This window comes from Crotalus tigris, unplaced genomic scaffold (assembly GCF_016545835.1).
Source record: "Crotalus tigris isolate CLP2741 ecotype Arizona unplaced genomic scaffold, ASM1654583v1 scf7180000017672.2133156, whole genome shotgun sequence".
In the NCBI taxonomy this organism is placed as follows: domain Eukaryota; kingdom Metazoa; phylum Chordata; class Lepidosauria; order Squamata; family Viperidae; genus Crotalus; species Crotalus tigris.
This window is the reverse complement of record NW_024096557.1, coordinates 297,000-319,542: the sequence shown is the minus strand read 5'-3', so window position 1 is coordinate 319,542 and position 22,543 is coordinate 297,000. Positions and strand designations below refer to the sequence as shown.

At 33.2% G+C, this 22,543-nt stretch overlaps 1 protein-coding gene across 4 annotated transcripts in view; it reads right to left on the bottom strand.

The window, feature by feature from the left end:
• Positions 1–1,149: 1,149 nt before the first annotated feature.
• Positions 1,150–22,543, bottom strand: part of ROBO1 (roundabout guidance receptor 1) — a 256,970-nt gene continuing 235,576 nt past the window's right edge. For 3 of the 4 annotated variants that reach the window (XM_039337208.1, XM_039337206.1, XM_039337207.1), the window contains 7 exons: positions 21,103–21,238; positions 20,691–20,939; positions 18,287–18,696; positions 16,715–16,867; positions 9,344–9,652; positions 7,303–7,496; positions 1,150–4,247 (listed from right to left, as the gene is read on the bottom strand). In XM_039337208.1, the coding sequence (XP_039193142.1) occupies positions 4,233–4,247; positions 7,303–7,496; positions 9,344–9,652; positions 16,715–16,867; positions 18,287–18,696; positions 20,691–20,939; positions 21,103–21,238 (1,466 nt within the window). In that variant the 3' untranslated portion in view covers positions 1,150–4,232. The remainder of the gene's footprint in view (positions 4,248–7,302; positions 7,497–9,343; positions 9,653–16,714; positions 16,868–18,286; positions 18,697–20,690; positions 20,940–21,102; positions 21,239–22,543) is intronic. The other variant, XM_039337209.1, reaches the window with a different exon arrangement.

Genomic DNA, 22,543 nt, shown 5'->3' with positions numbered 1-22,543 from the left:
TGAGTGTAACCAGCATAGTCATCTGGTTGCAATGGGAATAAATAAAACTGGAGTACACAATGTTATTTTATAACCATAGAGCAATACTATCTGATATTATTAGCTTTAAAAAAACCTGTAACTCTATGAGTCTAAGAACAATTTAGTGGAATAATAAACTTGGCTGGAGACAGAATACAAAAGTAGGCAAAAGTTTTATTTTTTTAAAGTTTAAATACCATAATGGTGAAAATATTGGATTCTGACTGGAGAGTTTAAGCCTATCCTTAACCTAGAAATTCTCTGGGTGACCTTAAGCCAGTTATTTTCTTCCAATCCAACTATCCTGCAGGATTGTCATTGTGGAAATGAAATGGAGATCCCTGTGTAAGTCACCATGCCTTGGAAAAAAAGGGTGGGACAAGAGTTTGGCATAAAGTTCGGAATAAATAAGATATAAGAAAGAAATATGTCTCTTTCTCAAATATGATTACATATTGTGATAAATTATTAGAATAACAATAACTATGTTAATTATATTTCTAGAAATTGCTAGAGTTTTCTTTTTTAAAAAAGAGAACTTTAAAAAAAATCACTTTGTTTCATAGAGTTCTCTACAAATGCTGATTGATTAAAAAGCTCCCAGCAAATTCTGTCTTGGCAATCTTCATGTTACTGTTTTGCTCTCTCTGATCATATTAGAGACAAAGGAGATAGAAAACATTAATAAAATTTTATGAGGTGCTGACTGTACCGTTTTTATTGTGACACTGGAAACTGTTAATTCAGAATTATATGGATTTGTTTCTGAAGTGGAATAATTCATTGCCTGGAATTTCCATCTTGAAATTCAGCATTGCTCTTTATTGGAATCATGAAAAAAATTCAAATACATGAAATTTTAAATCTAACTTTTCTAGATTTTCAATACAAACAGCAAATAAAATAGCAATAATAATCGTAATAATAGTAAAGATTATTTCTTTAGCTTTGTCATCTTCTAGAATGACAAAGAAACAAAAACTATATAGGTCTGAAGGAAGCAGGTACACTTTTGTTACTTTAATAAAGATGAACTGCACAAAGCAAATATGGATATGGTTGTAAATGAAACAATAATAGACCTGGGATAAGGGATGGGTAAGAACTTTATTTTTATTTTTTATGTTATTTTCCTGTGTCCTTTATATATTTTATGGACTGATTGTAGGTTCTAAAGCACAGATGCGTGGCACAAAAATTCCAATAAAATTAGCATCTTTTTTTGTCTGTGTGTGTGTCCGAATGTGTTGATGTAAATGTGCATGGTAATGTTCAGAAGAAAATTCAAACAGACATTTACAATCAGGGCTTAGTGTGAGATAAGCAGAGCCAGAAATAGCTTGGGACAGTGTCACAGAATTAAGTCTTACTTCCTACAAACATAAATTCTTCCTGGTCTTAAAGCCATACTAATTCTTCTAATCCAACTATCACCAATCCTAGTCAATATAATCCAGGCATGATATCCAGGAATTGCAAAACAATATTGTTCAGGTAACAACGTTATGAATGGGAAACAAAGGAATCTTTCTGTCCCAGCAACCTCCTTACAGATTATTGGTTTTTGGTTGTTCAATTGATTGTAGAAGGGCCACTGGGAGTGAATGGCAAAATTTTCCAAGTAAATTTTCAAAATCACTGCTTTCCCATTATTCCTGGCATGGAATTAGCAATCTGAGACAGTATTACTGAGAAAAAAGACACATACTTTGGAAACTGGTAGTTTTTTCTCATGGCAGAAAGCCATACGGAGAAAGCCATACATCTTGTCCATGCTGGATTAGATTGATCAGCTGGCTGCCAGAAATCAATTGCTTGGTTACATGTCTGCTGATCAGGTCACTGGCTGAAAACCCACTAGTCATACCCTCAAACAAAATTATTTCCCAATAATATTTCTAAGAACATCATTTTGTATATTGTATTGAACATTCAAACCAGAACCATTCCAAAATACTCAAATTTGTTGAAAATAAACCCCAGAAACATTCAAAATTAGTGATCAATCATACTAAATGCCAGTGAGAAATAAGGCATTCTTGCAGGAAACCTTTTTATTCTAGTTTCCAGTAATGAGGATTTGTAAGATGGACTCATATTCTCTAATAAACCACACTGTTTTTTTTTAACTCCTCATAACTGAATGACTGCTTTCAGTTCTGCATCTGGACTTAATAAAATTTATCTCGCTAATAAAACTTATCTCTAGGTGACCTAGAACTAATAGATCCAATAATGTTCCAATATGAGTAAATTGGCCCTTTGGGTAGAGAATCCAGAATAAATCATCCCCAACTGAGCTTTATTGTTGTAAAGTCAGCTTTTGTGAAATTTCTGAGCATATAATTGTAATACTTTGTTGCTTATAACATTACATCTTTTTTTGTTTGATTCACAATGAAAATGACTATTTTATTTTGTATCCAATAATACAATAAGAATGCTTTTAAGGAAGTTCTGGAGAAAACAGATCTTGACAAGAAAATGATGTAATTGAGAATGTTTTTAATAAATAATGTGACAAAAATTGTTTTTATGATTACTGATTCCTTGGTATGCAAAATTATGGCTAAAATATGGACTTTGTTTTACATGAACATAATGAAAAATGATCACATGGGTTGTTCCCTCAGTACTGCACTCTTTTTATGTAACTTTTTCTTAAAAATTGACTAAATGAATTATGTTTAGCCCTCAGTAAATACCAAAGTATTATTTTTTTATTTTTTCCTGATGAGGCTAGGCCTGAAAATTGTCCATAAACAAATACACAGTTTTCCATTAGCATTGATGACCAAAAATATATTTATAATTACAAAAAAGATAATAAAAATCTACAGAGGACATCATCCTGTAATTTCAAAAGGAACTAATGGCTCTATTTCTGTTTCTGTGGAAATTCAGTGTCAAGATAAGCCACCATAAACTCAAGAATTTAAAATCCTTAAGATGATATAAAGTTCTGGTCCATTCTTAAGCTTTGCTACCTTTAACATCTGTGAATCATTCAAATATTTCCAATACAAACACAGAGCATTAACAAAGTATGAAAAAAGAACACAAAGTCTTAGCATCTTACAGTAAGACAAAAACTATTAATAGTTACAATGTTTTACAAATAAAGTTTAGTGATTGTGCTTTTAAAACCAAAAAAAAAAAGATAAAACAGTGCATTAAAAAAAAATTAAACAAACCCTCCCCCAAAGAAACCCCAAGAACCAAACAACCATTAAGTGGCACTTTTTTTTTTATTTAAGGTAAATTGACACTATAAAGTAGAGGTCTGAGATTTGGGCCAGTTAGGTTGATATATTTCTCAATGATAGTTTAAAAATGTCCATTGCTTTTTAAAATTAGTTTAAAATTATTTATTTTAATTGATTGAGGCCAACAACTGCTTGACTTTTCTGATAAACTTAAATTATAACATAACTGCCAAGGTCTCACTGACATGCTTTCCTCCTATCCTAAAGAACACTTGCAGTAAAGAATGCAATGATTAAATGGCTTAGACTCTAGACAAATTAAATTACTAAAGCAATTTGAAAACTGTTTATGTATTTACACTATATGCCATCATAATCCAAATTGAATAAATTTGTATTTTGATAACAAGGGATATGACTGGTGGAAAATAGTACAATGCTACAGACAGCAATAATAACATAGTGTCTTCTGCATAGATGTAATTACTTGCAATGTTTTATTGGTTTATCAGTGACAGTTTAGACCAGGTAGGGAGAACCTGGTACCCTCATGAATTTTGATAATACTACCCATACTTCTTAACTATTGGTTTGATAGTATAAATCTAAACATCTGGAAAGTATCAGGTTGAGTACTCCTTTTATAAGGGTTTATAAATGCAATTGGTGACCTCTCTACGTTGTACAGCTTTGTTTCCAATGAAAGAAAACAATAACTTTCTTTTTTGTCCAAAAACATAGCACCAAAAAAAAGCAGCTTAATTGGTCTCATGGACAGATCAAACACCCTCTCCATTACCTAAAATAAACATGGGATATTAATAATTAGATTTTAAAAGAGCTTTAAAATAAAGATTCTGACAATAAGACAAAAACATGAAAAAGTGTTCGTTCTGATTGCACTGAACATTATTCTTTCTGGCATCAAATATCATCAGACTTGAGGCATCTTAAGTGATATCTTTGTGATTAAGTTTCAGAAATGTGTTACAGTACATCTCTTCTTCAGCTTTCGGTCTCCTGTAAAGCAATAACAAAAATTACTATGCATTATATTTCCCAAAGTATTTTTATGCCCCATTTCAGAAACTGTATGTATAAAAAGTCAAATATAAAAAGCAGTCAAAACAATATGTAAGTCCTTGACTTACAATAGTTCATTTAGTGACCATTTAAAGTTATAACATCACTGAAAAAAGCGAATTATTTTTTTACAGTTTTATTGGTTTATCAAAATATAAAATTAAAAAAGTAATAGAAAACTAGGAGAAGGGGGAGAGAAAAAAGATAATGCAAAGAGGGAAAAGAAAGGAAAAAGACACTAACTGCTGACTCTCCTAAGCACAGTAGAGGATAACAACATTACAATCGCAACTTTTTACTTTTACACAACAGTTTGTACAAACCATTTCTATAACAATAAACCTATTCAATTAGCAAAATCAAAATCAAGATTTCATTTATTTTTTCATTGCAAGCACAAAATCTGGAAGCAATTTCAAAATAGAAATAGGATTATATATATTCTCTTCTTTGGATAAAAGAATTAGTTTGACCATCACTGCTTCTCTTGGCTATAGGGAATAATATATACTTATATTGACTCATTAATCTTTATCATAATTCATGTTAAGGGAATCCTCTATATCAGTGGTGGTGAATCTATGGCACAAGTGCCAGAGGCGGCACTCAGAGTCCTCTCTGTGGGCACACACGCCATTGCCCCAGTCTTAGGCCTTCAGCTGGGTTTTATAAAACCTTTTTGCTTTAGGTCTCCGCCGCCGTGTGCAAAAAAAAAAAAAAAAGTTCAGTCAATTTCAACTTCTCGCAGAAAAAAAAAAGATATTGCAAAGTTGGAATTGATTAGTTCCACCCAGTCTGCCATTACCACCACAGCCACACTCACCCAATGGGCCACACCCACCCAATGGGCCACATCCACCTGGCACTCGACGATGCATAAGTGGATTTTGGGTTGCAGTTTGGCCACTCAGTCTCTAAAAGGTTCGCCATCACTGCTCTATATAATTTTACTTTGTTTGTTTGTTTTTCTCCTAAAGGGAGAAAACACTTTTTCTAGTTTGGTATTTTACTAACTTCAAGCAATACTCAAGTATTATATATAAAAGGGGGGGAAACATATCAAACTTATAAAAATCCATCCTAACTAATTAAATCATTAAATTTAAGTCACTCCATCCAGCTTGTCTTCATAGAATGAAATCCTTTTCTTCTCAAGGATGACTATCAAATTCCTTTTCTTCATGAAGTTCTCAGCCTTATTTATATCCATAAAAAATGTCCCAAGATTGTTCTGTTAGATATTGTAGATTAATTTGGAGCAAATTCTTGCAGAATGAAGTTTCCATCTCTAAGATGTCTATCATATCTTTTTTTCTCAAAGAGTTCTGGACCTTGTTAGTATCCATGAGTAAAAAATCTAAGACTTGACCCCTTAAGAGTTGTGAATTTACTTGACAGTCTTGTTTCAGTTGCATTGGGTGGATCAAGCCATCATCATCATAATAGAAACTGGTATCAGATTTATATTCCAGATATATATTATTGTCCTGTATTTGTAGGATTGACACAGTGGGTTGATAATATTCTTTTTAATATCCTCTGTATATTTACCATCTTTGAACCCTAAGTGATTTATGGTATTACTAATTTTTGAGAATTTCCCTGATGACAGACTCCAACTCAGCGTTAAACATCACTAGCTCCCTATAGTGGTCAAAAATGTTATTTATTTCTTTATTTTTTGTTTTTTCCCTTTCCTTTTTTTTAGCCAATCAGAGTTCATGAAAATTGGAAAATTTCAACCACCACAACAACACAATACAGGACTACAGATTATTTTAAAAGTAGTAAATTAAATACCATAACTTTTATCCTTATATTTCAAAAGAAAAAATACTCCACGCTTCCTTTTTTGGCTGCCTCCAGAAACCCTCTTCTTTTTTGAAAGGAATAGTAAGCTGTAACTAAAGAGAGCCTCTTTTAGCTCATAAAGATAACAGTCTCATAAATTGATTAAAAATGAAGTGTACAGCTTATCACCTATTTGAAAAATAAATTCCAAAATGCCTGTTTTATCCAACAACAATGTGATTTCAGCTGCGCCTCCCCCAGCTTCAGCTCATCAGCTATTTTGAAGCACGGCTTCTAAAACTGCTTGCAGACTGTTGCTGGAGAATCTTGGAGGAATGATTCTGGGACTCTCTCTAATCCAGGAGTGTCAAATAAACGAGAGGAAGCCTGTTCCTTCTGTTGTTAAATTGGAAAAACGACAGTCCAGAAAGAGATTTTCTAGGCATATCAGGTGCTGGCCATGTCTTCATTAGAAGTCTGAAAAAAGTGAGTTATGACTATTTTTCCCACTTATGTCCATTGTGGCCACTCCATACTCATCTGATCAAAATTCAGATGCTTGGAAATTGACTCATATTTATGGCTGTTGCAGGGTCCTGGAATCATGTGATCACTTTTTGTGACCTTCTGACAAGCAAAATCAATGGGGAAGCAAGCCAACTATTTAACAGCCATGTTACTGATTTAACAATTGCAATAATTCACTTAACAACTGCAGCAAGAAAAGTTGTAAAATGGAGCAAAATTCACTTAACAAATGTTTCATTTATCAACAGAAATTTTGGACTCAGTTGTGGTCATAAGTCAAGGAATACCTGTAATTATATTTTTGTTTTCAAATGATTTTTTTAAATCAGGGAGTACAATAATTACTTCATCGTAATTATGGCTCTAATATAATATTTGCATTTAAAAGGTCTTCGGTGTCTTGTTTTTTTATGATTATTTGATACATAATTATACACTGCAGACTTTATATCATACATTGATAATAAAAAGCAAAGCCTGTAAAGAAGCCCAAAATTTTATAGATTTACTGGGGATTAAATATGAAACTACAGTACAACTGTAATTATAGTTTTTCTACTATAACTCTATAATTCTTTAAACTATCAATTAAAGAATGTCCAGCTTGGAGGATAAACTTTTAGGTTTCCACAAAGATTTTCATATTTCTACTAATTACTGAAACTTATATTACCTGCAAATCATCTTCATCTTCTCCTTGCTCATAAGTTCCAAATACCTGCATTTCTGCAATATTCCTTCGACTTAAATTTGCTTGCTCTGCCTTTTGTCTACTTCCTGATCCTCTGGATGACATAGAGCTTGAGGAACTGGGATCTCTGGTATTAGATGTTGGAAATGTTGGTCTACAGTATGGCAAAATATCCTCTAAAAAGATATGTACATATGTTAGTAATGCCTTAGATAAAATGCTCACATACCCACAATGGGTTTTCAAATTCTGCTTTGTTCAACCTCTAAAAAGGGGCCAGGAGGGAATAAATTTGATGTTTCATTGCCTGACTAGGTAAAATATTCAGTGCATTGTTACCTAATTGTGTAGACAGCATCAAGGACTCCACAGAATAGCCTGTTTGGTTGCTCTGTTCTAATCTATGGAGTTATAGGGGTATACTCAATTTTATTTTGGTCATGTTGATCAGAAGCCTGTTGAATTCTGTAGCATGTTTAGTAAATTTTCTGTGATATGGCAGGCATTTCTGTTGGTTGACCTCTTGCATTTGAGGCAATTTGAGCTCTTGACATAATGTGGCCTAGATGATACAGTACTGTACCCTGGGATAAAACAGTGTGTCACCAGTGAAAAAAGACTTGGAGTTTGAGATTACATCACTGCAACAAGCGCTACCCCTATAAGGTAGAAAATTCCTTATCATACACACCTACCTCCTCATTCATAATAGCAAAAACAATATCAACATAGTGACCCTGTGATATTTTTCTCTGAAAATGGGTTGTGTGTCAGGGAGAGAGAGAAAATGTGAGGGTAAATAATGTTTGTCTTTCTGTGTGTGTGTATCCTAAGTAATATATATTTATAACTTTGAATATTTATAATCTGAGATCAGTAATCTATTACCTCAGTATTTGCATTAGCTGGCTACTAACAGCTATTTGTATTAGAGAATGGAATTTGAATTCGAAATTTGAATATTTATTGAATAAAAATATGTGCTGCCTCATATTTTACAATACATAGTTGTCAATCTAAACCTTACTTAGTTCTCAGACTTCCAGAATTGTCATTTTATCTTAAATACAGTGATTCCAACAGACATTTAGATGGATGTTGGTTAGGATTAGTTTTATGAAGTGAAGATTTATTACTGACATAAATACATGGACTAAGAAAGATATACACTGTGAAGTTTCAACTCAACAATTCTATGAATCATTAATCAATGCACAGAGTTTTTCCCTAATATTTTAAAGATTGTTTTAGAAGATAATAAATTAATCATTAACAGCGCTTTCAAATTCAGCAGCAAGTTTTGCCACCTGCTTTTTGCCACTAATATATAAATTGTAAAGCAAAAGTACAAAATAGTGGAATAACTTCCTAATGACTTCTCTTCATCCTAACCCATTGTCACATACATCTTGCTTTGGTGTTCATTTATTTAATTTACTCAATTTCTACTACATTGTTTCATGTTCAAGTTAACTGATATCAAGAGCTGGCCTGGATATAGGATAACATACTGAGGACTGTAGAGATTTTTGCTGTAGACCTTACTGATGCTCTAGAAAAATAGGCTGGCTTAACATGACTTATCAATGATTTCCTTGTTCAATATTTGTTGTCTTCATTATCCACTTAGATGCACGATTAATAACTCTCATTTTGTTATCCTAACACATTGTTACCAAAGGGCTGAATCTGCTTTAGTGCTTTGTTTTCTTGTTTTTTTTTGCTTCTAGGAGTATGATTGCTTTTAAAGAAGCCATGAAAATAGGAACTTGTGTTACAGATAACTCATAGAGATAATCTAAAAGAAAATTAGGATTATAAGGGATTTCAATTGTTTAAGAATTTCTTTCCTATCGAATAGTGTTTTGTACTATTATATAATTTAAAGATTTAAGATATTGTGCTAGGCATAATTCCCCTAGAAAGTTTTATGTCAGTGTGAAATATGTTTTAGTGTCTATGTGATAACGTACAACATAGCCATTCATAAATATTGGAAATAAAATCAATGTAATTAATTCACCTGGGAGAAGATGTGTTTTTGCTGGTGTGCCATCTCGTCTTACTGGTTTGTTTCCTCTTAACTTGTTATCACTTTGCTGTTCCTGTAATTCTCTACGCTCCCCTGAACATGTCCACATATCAGAATGCTGACAGCCATCAGAGCCTTCTTTTCCCTTATAGCCTATTCCTTTTCTTTCAACTACTCTTTCTGTTCTTGGTTCTATAGAGGACAACTTTGGCAACATCACAGGCCGTATATCCACTTGAGATTTGGACTGGGCGGTAGGAGATTTTATAGCTGGAGGTGGCACTGGTGGGGGTGGTAGATCTACAAATGGGAGAAAAAGGAAAATTATTCAGTATAACAAATTCTAAGAACACATTTATCAAGCATGGCTCACCTAGGATCAATTCAAATATTTGCTTTAGGTTTGTAAAATTACAGTTCCGGATTATGAATGTCATGTACTTTAAACAGAGTCATAGTCTTTAAAAATACATTTATACACACAAACAAACACACACACACACATATATAACTGAATTTTAATAATTACATAATTAATTAAACAATTTCAATATCTAAACACTCTTAGGACAACAGTAGACAATAAGCTTTAAGTTTAAGGATGCTATTTAGTGAGAAATGTATTTCAAGGAATACAGTTTTCTCTCAAATATTCCTTTCTCCCAAAAATTAAACATATTTAAAGTATATTATAGAGTAAGTACATGTTAATTGTTTTTGTTGTTCATTTGCTAAGTTGTGTCTGTCTCTTTGTGACTCCATGGACCATAGCAAGCCAGGCTCCCCATCCTCCATTGTCTCCCACAGTTTGCCCAAATTCATGTTCATTGCATCGATGACATTATCAAACCATCTCACCCTCTGCCACCCTGTTCTCATTTTGCCATCAATATTTCCCCTCATCAGGGTCTTTTCTAATGAGTCCTCTCTTTTCATTAGAAGGCCAAAGTATTTGAGCTTCAACTTCAGTATCTGTCCTTCCAAAGAACATTCAAGGTTGATTTCTTTAGGATTGTCTGATTTCATCTCTTAGCAATCCAAGCAACTCTCAGATCAAAAGCATTAATTCTTCAGCATTCAGCCTTCCTTTTGGTCCAACTCTCATAGCCATACATTACTACTTAGAAAACCACAGCTTTGACTACACGGTCCTTTGTCAGTAAGGTAATGTCTCTGCTTTTTAATATGTGGCCTAGGTTTGCCGAAGCTTTCCTCCCAAGGAGCAAGTGTCTTTTAATTTTATGGCTGCACTCTACAGTGATCTCGGAATGAAGAAAATAAAATCTGTCACTACTTTGATTTCTTCCCCTTTTATTTGCCAAGAAGTGATGGGATTGGATGCCATGATCTTGGTTTTTTAATGTTGAGTTTCAAGCCAACTTTTGCACTTTCCTCTTTTACCCTCATCAAAAAGCTCTTCAGTTCCATTTCACTTTCTACCATTACAGTGATATTGTCTGCATACTGTATCTGAGGGTGTTGATATTTCTCCCAGAAATCTTAATTCCAGTCCGGCATTTTGCATGATGTACTCTGCATATAAGTTAAATAACCAGGGTGACAATATATAGTCTTGTACTCCATTCGCTATTTTGAACCAAAATAGGTTCAAAATAATTTGAACATTGTTTCATGTCCGGCTCTAACTGTTGCTTCTTGACCACATACAGGTTTCTCATGAGAAAAGGGAAGGTAGTCTGGCAGCCTCATCTTTTTAAGAACTTGCCATAGTTTGTTGTACAGCAGACAATCAAAGGCTTTAGCATAGTCAATGAAGCAGAAGTAGATGTTATTCTGGAACTCCTTTCCTTTCTCCAAAATCCAGCGAATGTTGGCAATTTGATCTCTAGTTCCTCTGCCTCTTCGAAACCAACTTGTGCTTCTGGCAGTTCTCAGTTTGAATACTGCTGAAGCCTAGCTTGTAGGATTTTAAGCATAACCTTGTTAGCAAATGAAATGAGTGAAATTGTATGGTAATTTGAACATTCATTAGCATTGCCCTTCTTTAGAATTGGAATGTAAACTGACCTTTCTTAATCCTGTGACCATTGTTGAGCTTTCCAAATTTGTTGGCATATTGAGTGCAGCACTTTAATAGCATCATCTTGTAGATTTTAAATAGCTCAGCTGGAATACTATCACTTCTGCTAGCTTTGTTGTTGGTAATAGTAAGTGGTAATAATTGAATATTAGTCTCCCTCAGCTGTTGCCTACTATAAATGGGATAACAACCTACATTTGCCAACTTAAGAGTAACTCAGTTGTACAGCCATTAAAAATATTGTACCCTAAATCTTCAGAAGAGCACCGTTTTGAATTAGTACTTAAAGTGCCTTGCCTTATACTGACCTACCCATACTGTAAACTTAGATTCTGTCCTTTATAGGCTATTCTCTCACATGTTAATGAGTGGTGCTCTCAAAATACATAAAAGCTCAGTGAGAACATTCATCTGTCAGCTAATCTGTGGTAGCACTTGCATGTTCTATATAATTTAGTTACAAAATGAAGTTGTAAAATTCAGTTACATAACAATTATTCTTTTACTCTAGAATGTAACTAACCATGTTAGGAAGAAACATAATAAAATGCTGATTCAATTTAAGAGGAAAGTAATTCAGTATTAACATATTTTGAATCATCATCATCATCATCAATATATGCTAATAACAATTGACATAAAGAGTTATGCTGTTTACAGAAAGCTTTTATCAAAACTGCAGAGAAGGTAGAGAAACATTCATTACAACACATCATTCCTTGCTGAGAGAAATTCTTCAAATAAAAAAGGAAACTTTTCGGAGGTCAACACTATTTCACCTCTGTGGTATTTATTTAACAGCTCAACTCACAGAGAAAATCCAGAATCAATCTGCTTCATCTGCAGCAAACAGGCACACTTAGTTATTAAAAAAGAAAATGGAGGCCTCCATGGTGAGAAATAAAAAATAAATCACAGAGTGACATCAAACCAATATATGGAACTCAGAGGTAACTGGAAAAGGTCAGCTGCGTTCAGCTATTTCATTTATTCATGTCTGCATATTGCTGCTTGCTTAAGAAAAACAATTAAACGGTTCTGTGTGATAGCATGTCCTACAGGGAAAATCTTCTATATGTACATTTAGAAAAAAAGAACTGAAATTTTCAACAAAATGGTACATGGGAGGATATAAGGACCATGGGAAAATTAATTCTGGAGAAAGAAAATCAGTCTAACTATTGTGTTGTAAATTGAACGAAGGAAACGTAAATAGCTATTTAAAATATTTCAGATGTAAGCCCCTGCTGCAAATAGTCATGCCTTCAGTCAGAAGGTAAGATAATATGAAATAGCTGCTTTAAAACAAGACTTGATGACCACATCTATAAATAACCAACACATCCATATGAACAGCTATCACACTACTCAGTAGTGGTCTTGCAGAGCTTCAAAAGGTCTTTCCTGGGATACTGGGTATTGTGTGCTATTGTGTTTCAACTAATGCTTAGTTTCAATATTTCATGCAATCTGATCTTCCATTTGGCACAAAAAAAACAAACACTAAAAATTACACCCTGAAATAGTATAATAGGCAATTACAGTTAGTACCAAATAGTACTGCGGATGGTGGGATTGCTATTAAATAGTAATGAATGGTGCACTGTGGCACCTGATTAAATCCCTGAAAGTTCTGAAGTACAGTCACACTGTTTCATATTCAATATGTTATACTTCAGTAATTTGCCATTATAGCTAGTAGTCTTACTGAGAGTAAGATAGCCAAAACTTCTGGTTGCAGCGGACAGTATCCTTCTACAGTAGAATTAACACACTTATTTACTAGAAAGAGTTTGGGGGGCATATCTGCTTGGGAAAAGGATCCAAGTATTTTGAAGAAAAGCAAGATGCCTTCAACAGCGCTTTTCATGAGGACCTTGCATTACATGATTCCAGTAAAAAATATGTTAAAAATCACTCAAGAAAGATTTTTCTGAAATAAAACTGTATAGTCATCCTTGATTAGGCTGTATAATATAGATTGATTGGTATTTATTACCAGTGACAGATGTTGCAAAAAGATATCTGTTTAGAAAAGTATTGACAGAAATATAAACTCACCCTACAACTTTCCTTTGTTAGACCAATAGGCATATCTACCTGCTATTTTTTAGAATGTTAATTAAAAGAAGCCTGGAAAATCTTTTCAGAGCCATAAAGCTTTGAATAACTGTTTTATTCAGGCTAGGAGGAAAGCCTTTAACCCAACAGAGTCACCTGGGTCAACCTTTCCTGCTTTTTGCTTCTTTCACAATCTCTTTCATTCAACTCTGCTATTTTTGTCTTTTCTATTTCTCAAAAGGTCTATCTGTACTTGTAATACTTGCATCTCAAGGCACACATATACAAAAGAAGGAAACCCCCACTCATCTTATCTCTTTTTTATTTATTTCCAGAGCTAAACTTTAGAGAGCTTTCTTCCTCACTTGCAAATGTTTTGCCTTGGTGGGGGGCATTACTTCTTTACTGTCTTTGAAGTCAGATTTGAGCAGTCTGAAGCCAGACCCACCAACCTGGAATGGATTTTAACCCAGGAAATCTGAATTGAACTCTGTTAGGGTCTTCCAATGGTCTGGATGCATAATACAGTCAGGAGCTGAACCAAATCACTTAGTACAATGGCTTCCTAAATTTTAGAGGAACAATTTTCTTGGATCCTTGGTGCTGATCCTATTAGCTGATTCCAGAATCAGACAAAAAGATATACATAGTATTCACCCTTTGAACTGATCTGAGGCCCTGATTCCTGGACAACTGTGATTTTAGCAAGCCAAATAACGAAGTGAGCACACCCAGGCAAAGACTACTGCATAGCAATAGTCTCCTATCTTTTTTCTCTTCCATGTCTTGAAGAAACCATCTGACCCTGACCTTCAGGAACAAAATGTCTGTGTAGGTTAATTATTTAGTTCTCCTTCCCTTTCTGTCTTCAGTCCAGAAACATTCTGCTTTTCTTTTCTCTTTTCTGAGACAGGAAGAGAAAGCTCCTTGGGGGGGGGGGGATAGGAACTAAAAAAAGGTGAAACAAAAGACTGAAAGGAGCAGGGAGAGACAGTATGTTTTGGAGGAAAAGAATTGTTATGTCATTCTGGACTGTGGACTGCATTCCTGCTACTGTAAGAGAGGTGAACAATCGTAATCCAGCTCCAGATGAAGCTCAGAAGTGGCTATGTTCCTGATCCAGCTGCAACTTCCTGATTTGTCACCTCTGGCTAGAGAGGAATATTATTTTAATTAAAGCATAACAAATCCTACATGGTAGAACGATGTGTTTGGGCTGGAGGGCTGGTCATTGGAAAAGCAGGTCAAAAAGACCTGATCATCAGTGGCTCCTTTGGGATGAGTGCCACATTAGTCTCTCAAGTCAGGATTAATGTCAGAGGAAAGAATAATAACCAGCATGATTCACATTTTTAGAAAGAGACTAAGGTGAAAGTTAAATTGTGGGCTAGTTATCATGTCTAATGTCTTTTCTAGGAAAACTGGTATCCTAAAGAAAAATGGAATGTTAAATTAGTCTTGGCCTGATCCAACAGGACTAGTCTTATGTTTTACAACAGTACTTTATGTTATATACACATTCTATGCATATTTGATTTTCAAGCATATATTTGATAATACACTGATCTGAATTTCAAAAGATGTGTAATAAAATGGCAAATCTAATAACATTTTACTCTTGTTTATCATGTTCTAGACTACATTACAGAACAAGCACATTCATGTCCAATTGCATAATGTACTCAATAAGTAGATGGTCTTATTGATGATGCAGAATATATATTGGAGGCTAGTTTTAGTTTTACTCCACAGAATTATACAGTAATCTAAAAAAGTGTACATTTTTTAAAAAATAGTGGCACTACATGAATCTTATCACTGTTTATTTTATTAGACAAAAATAATTTTATAATGCTCTTGAAAATATTTCTTATCCAGCATTCTCCCAGCGCAAATATTTTCATGTCAAGGTGGTATGCTTAGTTGATTTCTCACACTGAAACACTCTTGGGAAACTAATAAAATCAGTTAAAGTATCTATAAATTCCTGTAAAAGGTCATTATAGGACTTCCATGAATTTAATCTTCCTGATACAGTTTTGAGATTTATATATTTCACTTAAAGAGAAAACAAAAACTAATAAACAAAAAATGTAGAAAACTGCCTTAGTAATTTCTTGGTATAAGATAAATTTTGGACATTCAGTCTCAATGACAAAGGAAGTCTGGGTTGAAGCCAAATGAACCAGGTGCAAATGGATCATGCCTGTGTTTAATGTAGTCTAATATCAGACACATGTTAGTGAAAGAAAATACTTAGAGTGAAGTACAGAGACTAACAGGGACAACCACTCATTGCAAAATTACTTTTGCTCATCATGCTGTGAGCTTTGTATTACATTTTTCAGTCAAGTGGCAGGAATCACAGGGAGAAGTGGCTGGAAAACCCTTTCGTGTAACCCTAGATAAGTATCCATAATATTAGGCTTTGATATGATAATGGAAAATGATGCCCCTCTTTGAAATATTTCTGATTGGTAATGAAAGTCTTAATCAGATTGTTGGTGATAAGAACCAGGAGAGGCTTCGTTCTTTCTTTCTCTCTCTCTCTCTGTGTTGGGAAGGAATTATGCCTGTGCTAAATCCCTTTTAGTGAATTTAGAAAAACTAACAATATGGGCAGGCCTGTGGAAAAATATCTTACATAAATTCATGGTTGTTTTATGAAATAGGTGGTTTAATAAAAACTGGCCCTCCTGAGGCATTTTCATTAAAGGCTGTCTCTAGACAACATCACAATGTTTGCATTATCCTCCTATATTCTCTAGAGAATACATGCATTGCCTTTTCAGCAGGAGTCGATATTGTGTGTGAAGGCATGAAAGGAGATGATTAGATTTTGCCTTTTGGTGCACAAAGTAACCACATGGAACAAATACAATGGTTAGGGATAAAAAAAAATCCAATAATTTTGCTGCATGCTATCTAAATGCTAAATTTTTTCTATGACAGGAAAAAAAAAATCAGATGAGGACGGATGTATTTTAATGAAGATTTTAATCTCATACATGCACCATTTCTAACATTACAGGGTTTGATCTCAACTACAGGGATAGCTAATAGCTGAAAATGAATGCCCGTTGATATTTATAATATTTTAGGAACAATAAGAACAAACTGATAACAATGGCGATGTTTATAGTATGATTGTTGAATGGTATGGATTTTAGAAATAAATTAAAATACTTTTAATTTGGCATAAGCATTAGAAAATAAGTATAAAGACTTGGGAAAGCCATTCATTTAATAATAGTGTTTACCATCTGTGTAGATGTCTCTGCGCAGATGTCCTTGCTGATGCTTCTGCTTTTTGGCAGGTCGAACTCTCTGAATTACAGCAGCACTCATGTTGCTGTCAGTGGAGACAGGGCTAGTAGGTCTAGGGCAGTGTGAGGCATGATAATGTCTATGACCTAGAAAAGAAACAGTGTTTTGATTGATCTTTCCTTTCCAAAATCAGACAATTGCCTTCTGTAACTGAAAACACAATAATTAATGTATATATAAACAAAACTATATAACTTTGTATTGTAATTGTAATGTACCCAGAGTTCTGCCTTTGGGGTGATGGTCATACAAACAAATCAAACAAACAAATAAACAAATATTGCTAATTATTGGATAAAATAGTAAATTATTAAATAATATTATAGTATAAAGACTGATTCACTGCTGCAGAATATTAACTGGGATTTTTTTCCAAGCAAGATGCATCTAGATTTTTTTTTGGGGTAGCAAGGTTTGTTTTCCAGATTTCCCAGAGCAGCGTTATTATCAGTAGTAATATAACAGATTGCCCTTGAAGACACTCAGCAACACTACTTGATTCAAAATCCAATGGTCCATGATAGTTATGATGTCATCTACTCTTGTGGGAACTGAATTTGTTGCCAGTTTGTTTCTGAATGCAATTCAAACTGTTTATTATTATTTTTAAAACCCTATCTGAGGATCTTTCCCAAAGATTATGTTTGCCAAATGAGAGAATACCTATTAAAGGTCTCTTCTTAGACATGCAAAAAAGGGACAGGATAATGGATGCATTCTTTAGGAAGGGCTTACCTCTTGAAGCAAAGATATCATCTACTCACATGACCTTCTAGAATATGGAAAATATTTGGCAACTCTGGAAGGCTTAGCTTAATACTGATTTTGTATCATTATGATTCTTCTTATTGTTACACACAGAATTAGTGTATTATACAATTTTTGTTTGTATTAGAATTGAGGTGGAAGATAAATCACATAGAAAGTAATTCTAATAATATAAAGTAATTATAATAATATATTCAGGGGTTGTATTCCATTTAGCACCGTTAATATATAATTTTTGAATACTGTGGGAATTATTATTTAAAATTTATCAAAACATGAGGTAAAAATAATTGTTTCCTTTGTTAAAAATGTTTAAAGACTAGCCAATAAGTAATTGACCATCATTAATATGACTTTAATTGTAATCTTAAAAAGTTAAATAAAATTCTATAATTTAGTTTATGAATTCATGCTACTATCTACTTCAAATATATGGCTTTGAACAAAATTTCTGTTGTTCAAGAACATTTTTGGACCTCTGTCTAACAAAATTGCAAACAGCTTTCTAGAGATACAGTATATTAGCAACTTTCCATTGTTCTAAGATAAGACAGATCAAGATATGTGACAGAAATGATTTAGTTTTACATTCAAAGAAACTTATTCTAGATAAGCATCTACTATATCTTTCACAGGATTCACATAGAACAGAAACAACTGTCACAAAAGAACTTCATGATTCATAGTTTTCAGAGGCCAAGCCTGGGCTTATATAGAAAGACAACAAGAAATCTCACCTGCCACAGAATCTTGCATCTGACGTTTTGCTACTTTAAGACCAGCATATTCCGCTGCTGCTGCAACAGCTTGTGCAAAATCTGCATCTGTAAAAAAGGATCCATCTGATGAACTAACACTAGATCGTCCACTTGAAATGTTATCATCCTCGGAGGCTGAACCCCATCCGTTGATCATGGAACCTGTCACAGAACTCTCCAGATCTCCCACACTTGAAGCAGGTGTCTGTTCAAGGCCACGCAAAAGAAGCCTTTTGTTTTGCATCTTCGCAATTTCTACATCTGCTTCATCTTCTTCTTCTTCTGGTGCATCAGTATCCATGTCAGATACAAGAGGTCCCGAAATGTAACCGTAGGTCTGCGGTGGTGAAATAGGCCTGGGAGGTGGAGGTGGGCTCACAGGTTGACGCCTGTGAGCGAATAGTTAAAAAATAATAATTTTAATGTTAATAGCATTTTTAATATTTGTATCCATTACAAGATACAGTTGTATATTGGTTTGTAATTTGAAGTTATTGATTACTAAAATAAAATGAAGAATTTTCCTTCAGATAGTTCTTAAGCAGAATATAAATGACAAGTACTTGCAAAATCTGAATTTGGTTTATCAAATAAGTACTTTACAACTATGATATTGTAGTCATTAAGTAGACAGAAAAATAATACATGAAGTTTGATAATTTATAGCATATTTTTTAAAAAAAATCAATTATACCTGAATATGTTTATCTTTACAGAGTTTAAATAAAACAGTTTATAAGACCAAATTGTTTGTGCTGCACATCCATTTGAAAGATCAAAAACTCAGAAAAATACTGCTTTTAATGCTGACAGAGAAAAATGCCAGCATTTTCTGCATCTTTCCTTTTTATTAGTAATGAGAGGGGAAAAATTACATATTCACTAAATTTTGAAGTGGTCTTGAAGATAATTTGGAAACTGATTCAAAAAAACCCGCTGGGAGTGATTTGCAATTAGGAATAAAAATTACATCATGATTCTGATTATTAACATCTAGAATAAGCTGGCTTTATTTAAAAATCTATCTAGATAAACATATTTTCTTCTGAAACTCTTCAGAGAAAGAAGACAAAATTATTTCAGCTCTTGTATGCAGTTGTAGATTATAAATATGCTTTTTGTTTGAGCTGTCAAGTGCTTTATTTCTACAGTTTTATATCATTGCAGTTTCTTTTTTATTTTTTACATAGTATTTTTCAGAAACATACTCAGTTCACTTTACAATCCACATTAAAATAAATATGAAATAAGATATATGTATATTTGTGTACAAACATATGAGAGAATAGAGCTTTGGAGATGGGGAAACATAGACATGAAATTTTAACCAATAGTCATTCCTAAACTGCCACTTCATCTATTATTTTCTTCAGTGAGTTTTTGCTCATTTCTCATTCCATTTTCCATGTCCAGGTGTTTTTTTCCTCTAAAGGGGGGAGGTATGAGCACAAAGATACAGTGACATGTCATTCACAGGTCTACTTAGCTGATACAGTATTGACCAATGTGAACTGAGTCATCATAGTTAAAAAAGTTATTACACCTAAAAATTATGACATGGCTTTTGAACAACAAACCTGAAAGTCAAGGTTTATATTTTATGTTATAATTCATTGAGCATTTGACCGGATATGCTTTGGAAAGATCTAAACCTGTAATATTGTTTTTAAACTCCCAAATATGAAAGTGAGAATGATGTTGCAGATCAAGAGCAAGTATCAAAGAAAATCCAAAACCTGTCAGGAAACTCATAATCAAAGAAAAGAAAACACCAATAATTTATTCTAAACATTTGCTATCACTTACATATAACTTTGAAATACAAAAACTACATTTAGGATTAGCTCACATAATAGACATAGGTTGACTGACCATCCTTGAATTTCTACTATACTTTTATTAAAGCAATCTAATCTTGAGACTATTATAACATATTGACAATGAATTCCATGATGAAGTACTTTATGTAAAGTTATACTGCATGTAATAACAGTTTAACCAATGCTTCAGCTCTTATATGGCAGAAAGAACAATGATAAAGTTACTTTCAATTAATTCATCATCTACTTCTATAATCTAATCATTCTAGCTGTTCTATATTTTTTAAATACTGTGAGTTTTAAAATATGGTTTGATGAGAATAGCTTTTATGCCAGTAAATAAGCATGCTTTTGTATTAATTCTGTAGACATATTAACTTGACATTTTATACATTGATGGCCAAATTATGCATCTGTGCTTACTATGTGACCTTGAAAAGATGAAGTATCATAGTCTTCACGAATAATTCCTTTCAATAGTACCTTAATGATACATAGATAGTATTGTCTAATAAAATACATTAGCATAAAATATAAAAAAGTTTCTTTTTCAATTAACATACCGTCGGTCTGGTGGGTGTTGCAAATGGGCTATTTCTTCCTGACAATCTTGCAGCATAGGCTGCAGTTCTTCTTGAGGAGAAGGAGTTAGTGTAGCAGTGGACTGGTGGCTATAGGACACTGCAGCTGGAGATGAAGCTGCTCCTCGAATTGGTGGTGTAGGACCTCGTTCATCATCTTCTTCTTCTAGATCATCCTGCCGTATATACATTCTTGCTGGTGGTAGCGGGCAAGGAATTTCATGATCATAGCTATGAAACAATGTAACAATATAAAAATCCAATGGATCAGATATATTTCTCTTTGATTATTACTTCTTAATCTCTTCTTTTGGAAACCTACAATGATTAATTTTATATTTTATTTAATGAATAAAGTGAACTAAAATTACTTATGAATCCATTTTTATTGTACCTTTCATTCACAGAAGGGTTGTAATCTTCACTATTATTATGGGGAGGTGGATGTACAGGAGGTGGTGGAAGTACTTCTGTCCAAGCCTGTTTAGATGTCTTTGGCGTTTTAGCACCCTTTTTGTGCCCTTGGCTTCCTGTGAAGAAATGTATCACAAATGTATCACAGTACTTATAAATCTTTCCTAAACTGATATTTTTGTCCAACTCTCGAGTCCTTCTGAAGGACCTGGGATAGGCAGATATGGATGTTTGATGATCAAAGTATCATTGCAAGATGTAAGCTAATCTGAGCAAAACTGTCTTGTAATTGAGTGATGTTAATTTTGGTCAATGACAATGGTATTGCTTATTATTATAAACATTATATTATTATAAAAAGATTATTATTATTATTATTTTTAAAAAAGTTACCAGTGTAATCTAAAACCCTAACATTCTTTGATGGTCTCCCATCCAAGTATTACTTGGTTCAATTCCACTTTTGGGGGATCAAGTTCATTCCACCTATAACTAAGTGCTGCCACAAGCCATGCCACCTAAATTATATGCTACTTAATACTTAAACACAGTATTTGTTAGGTATTTATTGGCTAAGTCAATATTTTAGACAAAGTTTACAATAAGTCTATAAAAATTTAATTTCTGATAAATTCAATTATCTTAACTTATAAAAACATAAGACACATGCTTTAAAGCAGTTTTTTAACCATAGCCTTTTACACAACATTATAAACATATTATAGACTTTATGCTTTAAAATGCATTTTAATGAAATACATAATTTACATATTTAAACACATAACAGATTTTATTAGCTTGAATAAATGGTTAAGAAACATAAGCAGACTCTCTAAGCAATATAATTAAAGCAAATTTCCTATAATATATCTGCATTATATATTATATAAACCAAATATATTACCTGAAGCATCTTTCTGTTGTTTAATTACTAAAATTTAACATACAGTCTGACAATAGATATGACCTACTAAAGTTTCAATATTGCATTAAGACATTAATTGTAAATAATTTGTTCATGAAATACTTTGGGCATAAAATTATTAAATATATTCTCAAACACAGCTATATGAAAAGTTATTAAACTAAAAATATTATATAAAAACCCTAACACAGCTACTAGGTAGCTCACAATAAATATAGCAAAAGAAAGTACTCACATAAATATTTCGGTTACAGTTATGGCTTACACAATAATATAACATTCTGTAACAATTTCTTTAATAATTCAAGTTTTTTTTTTAAAAAAAAGACCAATTATTTGGGCATTGTTAAATTTGGAACTGATATTTGAGATGAGATGTAATGAAAACGGACACTTAACAGATGCATTGTTACCTTATACATTCCTAGAGTTGCTTGAATTATGAAGATTTTATGACTGTTGGAAATGTGAACAAGAGGAAACGTTCTGGGTAGAG